Source organism: Condylura cristata, unplaced genomic scaffold (genome assembly GCF_000260355.1).
Source record: "Condylura cristata isolate star-nosed mole 26May11 unplaced genomic scaffold, ConCri1.0 scaffold00040, whole genome shotgun sequence".
NCBI classification, from domain to species: Eukaryota; Metazoa; Chordata; class Mammalia; order Eulipotyphla; family Talpidae; genus Condylura; species Condylura cristata.
Genome location: NW_004567141.1, coordinates 4,350,353 through 4,365,327, shown reverse-complemented (window position 1 = coordinate 4,365,327; position 14,975 = coordinate 4,350,353). Strand labels below are relative to the sequence as shown.

General features: G+C 54.7%; 1 protein-coding gene across 2 annotated transcripts; it reads right to left on the bottom strand.

Moving 5' to 3' along the window:
* Window positions 1–8,631: 8,631 nt before the first annotated feature.
* On the bottom strand, window positions 8,632–14,509 carry FLAD1 (flavin adenine dinucleotide synthetase 1). 2 transcript variants are annotated; one of them, XM_004693779.2, is made up of 8 exons: window positions 14,455–14,509; window positions 13,783–13,976; window positions 11,426–12,170; window positions 10,434–10,581; window positions 9,926–10,024; window positions 9,657–9,846; window positions 8,964–9,037; window positions 8,632–8,845 (listed from the first exon to the last, which is right to left on the bottom strand). In XM_004693779.2, exons 2-8 carry the CDS (start codon window positions 13,861–13,863, stop codon window positions 8,710–8,712), a joined length of 1,473 nt encoding a protein of 490 aa, XP_004693836.1. In that variant the 5' UTR covers window positions 13,864–13,976; window positions 14,455–14,509; the 3' UTR covers window positions 8,632–8,709. The 2 variants fall into 2 exon arrangements, with proteins under 2 accessions (XP_004693836.1, XP_012588877.1); XM_012733423.1 differs by lacking the exon at window positions 14,455–14,509 and adding an exon at window positions 14,192–14,278.
* Window positions 14,510–14,975: the final 466 nt, after the last annotated feature.

Sequence of the window (14,975 nt, the reverse complement as noted above, 5' to 3'; positions counted from 1 at the left end):
CCCCCAGGTCCCCCTCCCTCCGCCCAATAAGGACATAAACTTCAACCCCTCGGTCCAGCCAGTCCCTGCAGGGCACAGATGGGTCCCTCCCTCCTTTTTCGCTCCCTTCCTCCAAGCTCTTATTTTGCTCTCCGAGCTTTTCCCACCCTTCTCTTTTCCCTCCTTTCCTTCTTTCTCTCTCTCTCCTTCTCCCTCTCTCTTTCTCTCTTCACCTGCCGCTGTCTCCCCTCTCCCCCTCCCTTTCTCTCTTTTCTAGCCCCTATCTCACTCCGTCCACCTTAACCCGAGCTCCGCCCCCGACCCCCATCCAGCCCTCCGCCGCCGCTTCGCTCCGCCCCTACAATCCACCTCCCAGTCCTCCCATTGGCTCGAATACACGCCCATCCTAAGTGGGTTCCACCCCGCATTCGGTCAGGACGGGGGCGGAGCAGAGGGGCTGGCCCGCAACCTGGAGGAGGGGAGAAGGGAGGGGGCAGTGTCCGCAGCGGGCAGGGAACCGTGCACCCCCATCTAGGGCTCCCACTACTCCTAGAGGGGCTTACGTAGGGTCAGCAACTCGGGAGGCAAGGGTCTGAAGTCTAAGATAGGCTATGTGGGGGTGAGGCGAGGACTTAGGGTATTGAGGGAGGGGTGTTCCATAAGGGGCTGTAATCAGGTCAGGGTCCCCGGAGGTCGGGGGAGGGGAGCCACCAGGCCTTTAGCTCTGCCTCCTCCCCCCTCCGCCCCCCCCAGGACGGGGGAGTTGAGGCTGCGGGCACCCTGCGTCCCTCCCCACGCGTGACGGCGCCCCGCGGGGAGGGAACGGCGCCCTGGGCAAGCAGCCTCTGAGCTTCAGCCGGTGCCCGCTGCGGCCTTGGCATTGTCAGAGGGGAGGGACCGAGTCCGCCAAGGCAGAGGGGGAGGCGCGCTCACGCTCCTGCTCCCGGCCTCCATCCCGCGGGTTCCCGAGGTAGAGAAACTGAGTCTCCGAGAAGAGCTGTCTTGACTGCGATCTATTCAGAGACCGAGGTGGCGAGGGGGGTATGGATGTTTTAGGGTGTGTGTGTGTGGGTTGGGGTGTGAGGAACCAGGATAGGACTTCAGTGCCCGCCCCCCAACTAAGGAACGTAGCCTGTGGGGGCCACTTCCAACTGGGTCTTCGGTGCTACGTACCCCCAAAGAGCCCCTCCCACTAGTGTAAAACGGAATCAAATCCGGCTACCTCTGGCCACGTTCCGTTCTCCCGTGGCCCGCCTGGCCGAACCGGGTCGGACTCGCTTTCTCCTTCCCAACCCCCTTCGCAGGGGGCCTCCCTCCCCTTCCAGCAGGTGGCTCCGCGGGACACCAGCTCAACCTGTTGGACCACAATGGGCGGCGCCAGGGGGGCCCTGGCCCTCACCCGGGCTGACCCGGGATCCCCGCGCAGAGGGAGGGGCGGAGTCCCGGTCCCTCCCTCCCTCTCTCTTCGGCCGTGACTCAGCCTCGGGGCCGCTGCCCTGCGCCCCAGCCAGGGGCGGAAAGTGTGAGGCACCCCGGAGAGTCCAGGCCAAACCAAACAGCCCCCCACCCCAGACATTATCTCACTGGAGAATTAGGGGGGCTATAGGACGGAGAGGGTAGCAGCAGGCACGGGGCGCGCTCGCTTGGGTAATCCGCTCCGGGTTTTCCGATCGTCCCTGTCCCCCTTGGGTCCCAGGTTGGTCGCAGCTCCGGGTTTTCAAATCGGCCCCGCCGGACAGATTCTGGTCTGTGAAGGCCAGGAGCTGGTGGGGTCCAGGCCAGAGTTTTTTCCTCTTTCCTCCGGCCATCGTGGTCGCGCTAGCCTGGGGAAAGGCCGTACCAGGGACCAGACGGCAGTGCCAGACTCACTAGCGAAGTGGAGAGGGGGCTTCTGTAATACGGAGGGGGCCGCAGAAGGAAGGGGTTGGCTAGAAAGTAGCTCTGGGAAGGCAGAACCGGGGCTTCCAGAGGCAGCAGAAGGGCGGGCACCTTGGCACCAGCCCATTGCCTCCCGCTCCTACTTCCCCATCTCTGGGGGTCGCTTCTTGCGTCTTGTTGGGCCCAACCTTGATCTTTCAGTGACCACATTGCCCCACTTGAGTTTCCACAGTCCGGGAACGTCCTGTTAGATGCTCAGTTACCCCTCCCGAGTCTGTCTTTTCTTGTCCACGCAGCTCTTCTCATAGCTCAGAAGTCAGAGGGGGAACCCCGACTTAAAATTCCCGCCTACCTCCCTCCAACTCTGGGCCCAGCCAGCGCCAAACCACGGAGACAGCCTTGGCCAAGAAACGCTGACTGGGGGGCCTGCCCCCTCCCACGAAACTCTGTTGGGCCCCTGGGGCCTGCCTCCACCTCCGCCTTGCCACGAAGCCCCAACTGGAACTGAGAACTGGAGGGCAGGTGTAGGGCCTTCTGGGGCCTCCTGGGGAATAGGGTAGTGTCCCAGAACTGCACGTTCTCACTAGGTATTCAGGTGATCAGCTGAATCTTAATTTTGGGAGAAAAATTAGCAGGAGGTGGGTAAAAACCCTGAGAGTAAGGTGTTTGACCAAAGAGGAAAGAGAGCCCCATGGGAGTTAACCCCTCCTAGGACCAATTATACACCTGGGCTCGGGACAGCCAGCCACCTGAATGACAGCCAGGTGCTCAGACTGGCTGGGCCACGTGTGCCTAGAGGCTGCTGCAGAAGTTAGATGCAGAACTAGGAGAGGGCTTCTGGCAGGAAGGAAAGCTAGGTTCTGCCTGGGCGGGTTCCTGACCCAAGGGGTCTGGGGGCCTGTTTTGGAACATGGGGGGCTGAGCTGGAAGCGGAGCGCAGCTTGCATCGGGCGCCCACCTCTTCCCCACAACCCCCCTTTTACAGGCTGCCTCCGCTTCCCTCGAAAAACCTGCCGCCCAGGAAACCGCTGGGGGCGCTCAGACCGCAGTAACCTCCCCCCCTCCCCGCAGCCGCCTGGCGCCCCCACCGCGACCGCCCAACCCACCTGAAGGGGCCGTGGCTGCCAGGGTTGCCCCCCTCCCGCCGACTCCCCCCACACCTGCGGGTTGCACTATTTATAACTCGGCGCCTATTCCGGGCCTCTGGGTGGGAGCCTGCCGCCGCGCAGCGCTAATCGTCACCGGGATCTCTGCGCCCCCCGGGGCCGGGGGAGATAAATTTAGCCTCAGGAAGCTCGGGGGAACATTTTCCAAAACTCCACATCCCAGAGAAGACGAAGCAGAACCCCTCTGCCCTCGCCTCCTGCCACCAGGCGGCGCAGATCCCCGGCTCCTCGAACCCTGGTAGGCGTTCGGGTTGCTGCTTTGAAGCTGGGTTAGGGAGAGAGCTAAGGGCGAAAGGTGGAGAGTGCCTGGGGGTGGAGGTCGGCCCGGGCGTGGGGGTGGGTGGGCAGAAAATGGGTACGCTCCCGAAGTTAGCAAAGACTCTGGAATAGAAAGTCTCGGAAGGGAGTAACAGAGAAAGGGGGTGGAGATTTCTTGTCTGGAAGGGGAAATAACTTTAGTCCCAACGAGATGCAAATCAGAAGGCAAATAAGAACCTAAGCCCTTGGGGGTCTGCGATCGGGCGCCGGCCGTCAAACTACTACCACACCCTCCTTTCCACCTGTCGGTGGGAAAACCTAGGACCCTCCCATGATCATTACCATGCTTTCCAGTTTATTTTGCGGCTCCTCGCACCACTTCTGCACGACCCCTCTCCACTTTTGCTCACTATTGAGGGCCTTAAATCTGGTGTAGTCCATAGGAGGCCTGAATATCAGGCCACGCTCCCTCACGCTGTGGCACTTAGGGCTCACTTCCAGCTCTGCTTGGACTCTTCCCCCATTTTACTCAGCTCATTCCCTTACCACCTAACCACCACTAGGGGGGTCCCAGCGCACAACAGGATAGGTGAGTTCTTGCCCATTCCTTCCTAACTTGGCATTCTGCTCCCCTCTAACTTCCCATCCCGTTGAGTTCCTGAGAGAGCAGTTTGGACAAGTACAACCCAAATTTACACTTAATCTAGTTGGGAAGAGAGACTTGAAGGGAAGCTGCTGCATTTCTTTCCCCTTCTAGAGTAGTAGGCATTGTGGACCAGCCATCTCCTGGCTTGGATTAAGTGACAAGGAGGTAGCTTCGACCCCCAGAATGAGCAGGACAACCAAGAATAAGAGAAGCTTAGAACTGAGGCAGAAGTGGGAGAGCTTGGATTAGGTGCATATGGGGATGGTAACACCTACTGGCCACACTTCTGCTGGCTTGGCCCTGCCTGCCATGCCATTTAGGCCACCATCCCCACCAGCTTGGAAGAGGGGGGCAGGCTGAGAGAAGCCCTGTGTTTGAGACTCTGGAATCTGGTTTCACTAAATTACTTTCCTGGAGTGTGCTGGGGATATATAACAGCTCACTTTACATCTCTGGGCCTGTTTCTTTCACATTAATATGGAATAATTGCCCTTGTCCTACCTACTTTTGAAGTAGCCGTTGTGAGGCTCCGTGGCCTCTGTAGTGTGCAAGGGCTCTCAGATTGGCATGTGAAGTCTCTGTCTCTTTTGCTCTCCTCAGTTTCTTCACCTACAGAGCTCTCTGTATTTCTGACACTCTACATGGGTCTCTGGCTGTCTCTCCACCCCTCCTTCCTTCAGTTACCCACCACCCTCCTACCACAGGCCACAGCCTGGGCTGTGCCTCCCACCACCAACCACTTCCCCAGCGGTCTTTGCCAGACATCCCCTCCCCTGGCAAAGGCTCATAAGCCCAGAACTCAGACTCAAGGAGGGACCTGTAGGCACTGCCCCTTTCTTAGGAAAGGAAAAAGAAGGCAGAAGGTCAGCATTGGAGTAGGGGAAGTATTGGAACCAGTCAAGAGGGCATAAGCAGGGAAGGCAGGAGCCCCAGATAAAGATGGAGAGTGAATGCTGCATCCTCCTCTACCACTAACCTCTCTCTGATTGCTCAGGACTTGACTCCTTGCTGCTTTGCCCCAGTGTGGAGACGGGGTCCTGAAGGAACTAGGCTGGAGCACTAACCTGCATTTGTGGATACCAGAGATAAGAAATAACTTGCGGGCCCTCCCTGGTGGTGCATGGGGTTAAAGCACAGCACTATGAAGCTATTTGCAGCCACTGCAGCACGAGTTCGATCCCCGGCCAGGGAGGTGGCCCACATGGCTCAGCAGATCCCTCCTGACTTTCCCACTGCTCCCTCAGCAGTGTATTTCAGTCAATCTGTCTGTTCTGCTCCCACTCAGTCTCTGGTGAATCCTTTTACCCTGCCCCCCACACCTCTGGCCTGTGCCCCAGTTCTTCTATGCATAAATAAATAAGTCTTAAAAAAAAAATCTTTAAAAAAAGGGAAAAAGCCTGGAGTTGGAGTTGGATTGCCACACTGCTGTGAGAGGCAGGTTCTAAGCATACTGGTGTGGCGCCAGTGTAAGGCGTGGAGGGGACAGAGCAAAGCATAAAGCAAGGGCAAATGCTTCTCGCCACTGCTGCTGCTTCAGGCCTGCTCTGATCCACCAGCGTGCCTGACTTGGATTGTGCCCATTACCTCCTAATAGTTCCCCTGCATCTACCCCTGATTATCTAGAGTTTTCACATAGTAGCCAGTGAGCCTTCCAAATAAAAAACCTGTTCATGCTCAACACCTTGCAATAGTTCCTCATTTCACTCAGCAGAAAAGCTCAAGTTTCCACCAAGGCTTACTAGGCTTACTAGGTGCTCCAGGACCTGTCCCTCCCATCCCCAGCTCATTTTCTTTTTTACCACACCACCCATGGGCTAATAAAATTGATGAGCTTACTTAGGTTATAATTCATTTTCTAGCTTTACCTATTAGAATGTCAGTTTGGTGATGACAGGGATTTATTCTGTTCTCCGCTGGATTCAAAACACCCAGATTGACGTGCAGATGTTCCACACTTGCTAAAGGAGTGAAGATACAGTCTATGACTAGACTATCTGGAAGGGGCACCAGCAAAATGGTAACCATGGCTGCCTGCAAGGAGGTGAGCTGGGGCTTGCAGGGTAGGTTTGAGAGTAAGGGAGGCTTACTTTTTACCATAGGAATTCTTTACTAGTGTGAAGCTAGTTTATTATCTTTACAGAAACAAAGAAAAGAAGCCCAGAGGAAAAAGTAGTTAACTGGCCCTCCCTGGTGGCACAGTGGGTTAAAGCACAGCACTGAGAAGCTAAAGCTGCTGCAGCATGAGTTCGATTCCCGCCTGCCCCAGAGGTGACCACATGGCGTGGCAGACCTCTCCTGGCCTGCCCGCTGCTCCCCTCACCGATCTGCCTGTTCTGTTCCCCCCTCTGTCTCTGGTGAAGCCTCTCGCCGCCCCTGATCCTCTGGCCTGCACCCCAGTTCTGTATGCACAAATAAATAAATCTTAAAAAAAAAAAAAAAAGTAGTTAACTAAGGAGGCTGAGGAAGCACCAGTTCCTGGGAGTGGCAGGCGGGCCCTAAACTCCATCTCCAGGCTGGTTCCCCAGGGAGAAAGAAGAGGGCAATAAGTGGGTCCCAAGAGAAGCCAGAGTGTGCTGAGGGAGATCCCGGGGCCACTTGGAACATGTTTGGTACCTCTGAGGTTTTGGGGAGCTGTGTCTGGGCACATTGGTGAGCAAGAGCAAAGCAGTGAAATGGCTGGAAGTACCTACCACCAGGAGCTTGTGCTGTCTCTGGCTGTGAGGGAAAGTGAAGAATCCATCCTGCTGGCTGCTCGTGTCCCTGCCAGCTGCACTCTGAAAAGGCCTCGGGCCCCTGTGGCCTCACAGGAGCCACTCTATGGAGAATGAAAGCTGGAGTGGTCGGGCCCTCCTCCTAGCCCCAGCCCTCCATCTCCGTTCACAGGGGCTGAGTCAGCCCATTCTGGGGCCCAGAACCTTTCTATCCAGAACCCTGGAGAGACACAGGACCTCTGCCCTAGTCATGAGGTCTGAGGGGGGCGGGGGCAATTGAGAAAAACTACTGGGGGTGGCTCCCACACCCTCAGAATTGCTGTCCGCATGCGGTCCAGGACATACCCCCTAACCCAGGCCCTGCCCTTCTCTCTCTGTGGGCCCAGCAAAAAGCTGGGTTCCAGGTGCCTGTCATGAACATGGGCATAGAGCGGAGGGCCTGCATTAGACCCCGCAGGAAGTCGTCTACATCCTTCTCTGCTGCTGGTGTATCAGAGCTGCTGTATTAAAGGGCAGCATGGATGCCCCCCTGCTGGCACCATGGCTGGCATTACTCAGGTGGGCAAGGGAGGACAAACAGTAGACATGGTTGCAGCTTCTATGGCAAAATCTGCCTCAGCTTCCCGGTTTCTTCTCTAGGATCCACCTGCCACCCAGTCAAGAACTCCTGAGCCAGCTGTGTTTGACCAAGAATGAGCCAGATGAGTAAAGTGTGGTTCCCACTTTGAGACTGTGCCATCTGTTAGCACTGCCTCATTGCTGGGCCTCCTTTGCAGCTCCCAATCTGGTGGACCTCTGGGAGGGAGAGGCTGGGCCTGCTGGCTAGGACCCCACTGAGACCTGGCAGGCAGGCCCGATGCTCTGCATGCCAGAGAACAGCAAGCCCCCCAGCCCAGATGGTTGATCTTACTTTAGCCTCTTAGTGCCAGAAGTGGGCTGCCTCCTAGTATCTGTGTTTGAGAGTCACTGACCTGTATAATAAATAGGGCTTGAGGCTAAAAGCTCTACATGTCTAAAAGGGAATCAGAAAAGGCCAACCCTGAAAGGTCTTAGGGAGGCTGCAGACCCTGCAGGGAGGAAAGGAGAGCATCTTGGATGGAACTGAAAGGAAAGCCAGTTTTCCTGACTCACTGTGCCTGGGTTGGAGTGGGGAAGGTGGAAAAGCCAGCTTCTTCCCAGTGAGCGGGCTGGGGGATCCAGCTTGGGTAGGGTCTTCTGTGAGGCCCTTGTTAGAGTGGGAAACTGAACAGAAGACACCAGACTTCTACATGGCTCTCCTGTGTCTGAGGGTCTTGAAAGCCCTGGGCCTGCCTGTGCTCATCCCCAGCCCACCAGCCCGTCTCTAGTCGGAACAAAGGTGGCAAGAGACAGGCTATGTGGCCACCCCCAGTAGCTTTTCTCAATTGCCTCCGCCCCCCTCAGACCTCATGACTAGGGCAGAGGCCCTGTGTCTCTCCAGGGTTCTGGATAGAAAGGTTCTGGGCCCCAGAATGGGCTGACTCAGCCCCTGTGAACGGAGATGGAGGGCTGGGGCTAGGAGGAGGGCCCGACCACTCCAGCTTTCATTCTCCATAGAGTGGCTCCTGTGAGGCCACAGGGGCCAGAGGCCTTTTCAGAGTGCAACTGGCAGGGACACGAGCAGCCAGCAGGATGGACTCTTCACTTTCCCTCACAGCCAGAGACAGCACAAGCTCCTGGTGGTAGGTACTTCCAGCCATCTCACCTCTTGCTCTTGCTCACCAATGCGCCTCCATTTTCCAGCCCAGTTCACTTCCCCAGGGCTTCAAAGCCTCGGACGCCCAGCTTGGCTGCTCCCTTCTCCTGCACCCTGGTACGCGCCTGCTGATGACCTCTAGACTCAGCCCCGAGAGCTCCTGTCCAGCCTGTTCCACCCATCCCAGATCCTTTAGATGAGTGGGGCCAGCTCAGAGCTGGCAAGCCTGGCCTACTTCTGCTTTTCCCATCCCCTGGAGCAGGAAGACAGAGCCAGAGCAACAGGCACAGGAGGGAGTTTATTGACTAGTTACAGCCCAGGACGGCTCCCTTCCCTCCTGGAGTGGACAGGAGTAGGTCACATGCGGGAGTTGCGCTCCTCATCTTCATTTTCAAGTAAGTAGGCTGGCCGGTAAGTGGGCCGTCCCCCGGGACTCAAGCTCTTCAGGGCTGGGTTCCGCACTGTGTCCTCCCGGCTTCCCAGGGATGTGTACCTGGAGCCAAGAGAATGGAGGTGGGGAGACTGAAGGGCAAGTGTGGTGGGGTGGGCTCTCCCAGTCCCAGCATCCTCGTGTGTCCCCCTCACCATTTTGTGCCCTAAAGCACTCTTACCCTCGGTCATACAGGATACAGTATGGGACATAGAGTTGGCGGAGAAAGTCCCAGATGTCTCTGTAGGTCCAGTCCTGGAAGGTCAGAGTCACAGAAGTGTCACAAGTGTTCCCCCTCCCACACCTACCTCCCGTTGCCCAGGAGGGGTCCATTCACGGCTCTTCTGCCCCCTGGGCCTCACAGATGGTCTGCTGCGCAATTCTTTGGTACATCTTGCTCTGCACAGGCAAAGCAATGAGAAAGGGAAAGACTTCGTCCTGTCCTCCTCCTAATACACCCTCCACTACAGTGAGCTGTGTGTGAGAGCCAGAGCTGCCTAGAGCTGATGGAGTTGTTCTGTCTGTGACGTTTTGCACAGTGGCCACCTAAGATGTGGTGAATGCAACTGAAGAACCGAGTCTTAACTGTCTTTAATTTAAAACACTGAGATCTAATTCACATATCATCAAGTTCAATTTTTAAGGTATACAATTTACTGGCTTTTCGTAATTTGTATTTCAATTTAATGAATCATAATTTAGTGTAAGTAAGTGGCCCATGGCTACCATGAACAAATGAACAAACAGCATGGGCTTCCTGGGAAGATGGGGCCCTTTCATACAAGCCCCATCCAAACTCCCCTACCCCCAAGCCAGGATGCAGTGACTGGCAGGGGACGTGAGGCTGAAGGCAATACATCCTCTTGGCCATTACCAGCAGTGGGTTGATGCGCATGAAGGACGGCCAGCCGGGGTCAGTGGGGCTGAATGGACAGAGGCTACAGGAGTAGGGGTCGGTGCGCCGGGTACCCATGAGGACAGCCTCTAGCTGGGGATGCTGTGTCTGCAGCTCACTCAGGGCCTGCTTCATGTCACCTTCTGCCTCCAGTACCTGCAAACTGTATCTGAGGAGGAAGCCAGGAGAGGGTCAGGAGTGGGCCCGGCCAGCCCCTTCTGAAGCCCACATCCCCAGGTGCCGGGTACCTCTTGATGGTGTCCTGTAGGAACTGCTCCAGCTCAGGGAAAGGTGAAATGCTGCGGATATGCAGGATCTGAAGAGGGTCTCGGGCATCAGGGTATTTCCTAGGGAGGGGAAGAATCCATAGGCTCACTAGTTCTGGCAGGGAAAGGTGCTCTGAGGGCTGGCACTGTTCTCATCGGCCCTTGGGACGAGGGCACTCCCCTTTCCCCTTTTCTTGTCTTTTCTCATTCATCAGAACCTACTTCCTTTGGGAAACCCGCTCTGATGTGTCACTTCTCTAGTGTGGTGCATACACCTGTTTCGACATGTAAATCCCACCTACCTAGCAGGACTGTGGCCTCCCTGTGGTCAGGGAGGGTGGCCTGCACACCTACATCCAGGGCCAGGCATGTGGTGGATGCTCAATAAACACGGTGAGAGGTGACCGCAGTTGCCTCCCTCCTACGTGACCCAGGTACCCCCTTCCCTTCCTTCACAGGAAGCCTTGGGCCCTGCTTCTGGGGAGCTCACCTCTGCACAGCTGCATGGAAGAGGTGCAGGAGGGCAGTGCAGTCCTTGCCCCCATTGAAACCCACACAGAGTTGGCTGAGCTTGTACCGAGCAAGAGCGGCCTCAATGGTCTGCAGGGCGCCTGCCACCTTGTCTCCCAGAGAAGACCCTGCCAGGAGGGTATGGAAGGACTTTAGACAGAGACACGTGACCATCAAGGCAGCAGGGCCTTTGCTGACCATCCTTCATGATAGCTTCCTGGGGCCTCCCTGGTGGGGCAAGGGGTTAAAGCACAGCACCATGAAGCTCTCTGCAGCCACCACAGCACAAGTTGGATCCCCGGCCAGGGAGCTGACCCACGTGGTGCGGCAGACCTCTCATGTCTCACCTGATGCTCCCTACTCTGTCTCTGGTGAATCCTCTCAGCCCCTGCACTCTGGCCTGTACCCCAGTTCTTGTATGTATAAATAAATAAATCTTAAAAAAAAAAAAGATAGCTCCCTGATGTTCCTGTCTGTCTAGTGTTTGATCTCTTGCCGGGATAAAGCCTGGCCGTTCTGTGCCACCTGCTGGGCTGTGCAGATGTCCCCTGCCTATCACTCAGCACACACCTCAGCTCCCTCTTCTTTCAGGGATTTTGGCTTCTTTCCATTCCCCTAAATCACACACTGCTTTCTTCCAGGCTCACATACTCTGTGTACTTGTCTACTTCCCGGTCTGGCCAAATCTTCCTTATCATTGTCACTGACATTGCCTGCATGAAGGCGATGTTTAATGAGTATTTTTCCTGTGAAGCTGTTGGTCCATACGAGTGGGACAGACAGCTGTCCTGTTAGGCAGAGCTGGTGAAAGGAGGCATGCAATCAGTATTTACTGAAAGAATGAATGAATCAGCTGTAGCTATCTTCTACCTTCTCCTGCCTTTGCAGAAGGCTCCAATAGCACCTGTGTTTCTGGGACCTGGGTGGCACTGATGGTCTGGCATGTCCTGCCCCTTGGCAGCGGACCCCTACCTGATTTGGTGAGTCTGTATACGGCTTCACTGGCATGCTCCACGGCGTTGGACACATAGGGGACCAGGGATCCCTGGGGCAGACGGGCGGTCAGGTAGGCCAGGCATTCCTCCACGGGTCCTTCTTCTTCTGAGTCCAGTGTCAGCTTCACCTTATAGTAGTTGCTGCCCCAGTCAGGGTAGGAACCCAGACTAAGCCTGCGTCCAAAGCGGGCCTGGGCCTCAGCCAGAATGGGGGCGATAGAGGCCTCGTCAGCTGCCACATATAGCTCTCGCAAGTGAAACTGAACATCTTTATTTAGGAATAGACCCTTGAGGCCCCCCAGCACCCGCCGCAGCAGCTCTGGGATACCTGGGAAGAGGTAGACGTTTCGGACAGAGACCAGTGGGTATCTGAAGGTGTGACCAGTGTGAGGATCTGTACCATAATGCAGGCGGGCAGAGGACGGTACCATTGATAGCTTCTCCCAGCCCTTACCTCCGAGGGCTTTGATGGCTGCTTCTAGTTCAGGGTGTGGCTTCAGCTCATCTCCAAAGGCCTGTGCTACTGCTTCAAAGGTTACATCATCATGAGTGGGGCCAATGCCCCCTGCTGTGAGGACATGAGTGAAGCGGCTGGAGAAAGAGTTGACCTCAGCTGCAATGGTGGCCACTTCGTCAGGTACAACAGAGACTCGGCACACCTGGACCCCCAAAGAGCGCAGTGTCCGACACAGAAAGTAGGTGTTGGTGTCCTGAGTGTGTCCCTGGAGGGTTGAGGATGAGGAAGGCGAGAGTTTCAATGCTGTGGGGATGAAGGGCACGACCTGCAAGATGGCAGGGCTCTCTGCTTTATGGGGGCACCAGGTCTGGTTGCCACGAAGTTTGGACTGGGCACAAGAGTGGAAAGACCATTGAATGGAGTCAGGGAGTGATTTGTTTTGGATTCTTGACTTCATCTGTGCTTACTATGGAGTCAATGATCAATCCGACATAGACAACTCATCCACTTCACCAACCCTGAGAATTCTGTCCCATGGCTCTAAGTGCTGACAGAGCATCTTCACTGTACCCCTGGCTGTTGTCACTTTGGTCAATGGCATTCCCAGATACTGTCTGCAGTTAGTCAGGCCCTTCATCCTGTCAACTACTCCTGAAATGTCTCTTCTCTCTGTCCTTACTGCCACCAAGCAGATCCTTGGCACCTTTCACCTGGACAGTGGTGCCAGCCTGTTGGCCAGGCTCCCAGCCTCTAGCTCCTGAATAACCTTCCTAATGTTTTGCTGTGATTGCATCACTATTGGGCTCAAAAGCTATTTGTTGTTTCCAACCAGATACAGTATAAAGTTCAAATTCCTTTGCAGAATATTTGAAGCCATGTATCAGGCTATGATGAGTATCCAATCTTCTTTTCTATCTCCATCTCCTTCTACATCTCTACAGAGGATTTAGTGGTTAAGGGTTAGTTTGGAGTAAGAATCTTGTTGGAATCCTGTCTCTACTTTTCCTAGCTGTGTAACCCATGGGCAAGTTTCTTAACCTCTCTTAGTTCTAGTCCGTAATCCATTAACTGAGATTTATTACATAAGTACCAACCTCTTGGGGTTGTTAGAAAAATCACACATGTGATAAAAAGAAAAGCACACTGCCAGGCCCTAATAAGCACTCAAAAAGAGAGGTCAATTATTACTACGATGGGGATCCCTGGTGGCAGAGGGGTTAAAGTCAGTGCTATCAAGCTATTGCCAACCACTGCCACCAGCCACTGGGTCATAAGTTCCTTCCCCTGCCAGGGTGCTAACCCCCATGGCACAGGAGACCTCTCCTGTCTCACCCGCTGCTCCCCTCAGCAGTGTATCTCACTAGATCTTCCTGTTCTGCTTTCTACTCTGTCTCTAGTGAATCCTCTTACCCTCTGGCCTACACCTCCCAGTTCTTGTATGCATAAATAAAATCAATCTAAAAAATAATTACTATAATGAATCTGATGCCTACCATGTCCTCTGGTAAGACCTACGTGATCATGCAGAAGGATTTCTCCCTACTAGCACTTTCTATCTCACTTTATCCATTCTGTTGAAAGCCTTGAGTCGTTTTCCAAATAGACTGGAATGAACACTTAAAGTAATACTCACATTCTACTTTCTTTTCAGCTGCACACTTTGTCATTTCTGTAAAGCCCTTCCTCCTCCTCCTACAATACTGTTACAAGTTTTTCAAAATAGTTGAAAAAATGAAGGGCACTTTCCTCTGTTATGCTGGACTCACTCCAAGACCCTACAGCAGGAAGGTAGCTCCCACCCTGGTTACCCTCCCTGAGAACTAGGATAGGATAAAGCCACACCCTCCTCCCTCCTCCCTCCTCCGTCCCAGACACACCTTGAGGATCTCATCTCCAACAATGATGATGCCGGCTGTCACACTGCGCCTTGGAAGAGGCTCAGAGGCCCTAGATGCCATGGTCCTGCATTCTCTGCCCCTCTGCAAGGCCCTCCAGTAGCCACCTAAACCCCCAAGTAGGGGTCGAAACCATGGAGCTCCCGCCAGGTCTACAGGACACTGGAGACCATAGCCTGGGAACAGGGAATCCAAGGAGCCAAGAAATGGGAATTCAGAAATGGGGAAGAGAAGAGCAGGGGTGGATGTTCTTCCTAACCAAGCCCTTGACAAGCAAATGCTTTCTCACTATCTCTTTAATAAATTGTGTTCTCAAACCCGGACCCATGCCTTTTACAATGTCTCCACAGTTTGGTTCTAGTCTCCTTAAATCTCGTGCTCCCCTGCTCACCTGCCACATTAGTTGCATTCTGCCTGCCAAGCTCCGTTCCTCTAATGTCTGCTCTATCTTGGGCATCTGCTCCTTTAAACGTCTCTTTGGGGCAACTGTCCCTTTAAATGTCTCTCATTCAGGGCCTTGGCCCCTTTAAATAAGTTCCTTCCCTCCACCCCGGACCAGAATTCAGCGTCTTTTATTTTACAGACTCTTGCACCTTTTCTATCCCGGAATCGTAGCTTTCCCCACCAGGTTATTGAGTTCTTCCAGATTCTCACCTGTCTCATTTGCCCCTTCACGGAGTCTTTCCCTCTCCTTTCACCATGTCCCGGGGCAGCTTCCGTACTCAGAGTCCCGCCTTAGAATTACACTTACCTCATATTAGTTGGTCACTTTGGCTGTCGCTCACACTACCTCTAAGGATCTATTGGTGTAGTCCACTGTCGCTCGAGAGCTTTAGCTAGAAGGCGGGAGCAGTGCTAGGTTGTTATTGGAGACAACCACGTGGTCATCCTTCACCGGAAACGTGGGGGCCGGCCCTAGGTTCACAGGGGCGGGGCTTCTCGCCCTAGGGCGGACCACTTTAGGTCTGGGGCGTGGCAGGAGCTGCCTTTGGTGGTGCACTTCTCCAGCTTGTCACTAGAAGTGACATTTGATTCAAATTTCCGTTTTTTATTAAATGCTTGTATGCACTTGCCATCTGCTTTGGTTAACCATGACATCTTGGCTAGGGGTCGGGGCTGAGGCTGGCGCCAATAGGGACTTTAGATGGTAGCTATAAATTGAGGAAACACCAAGA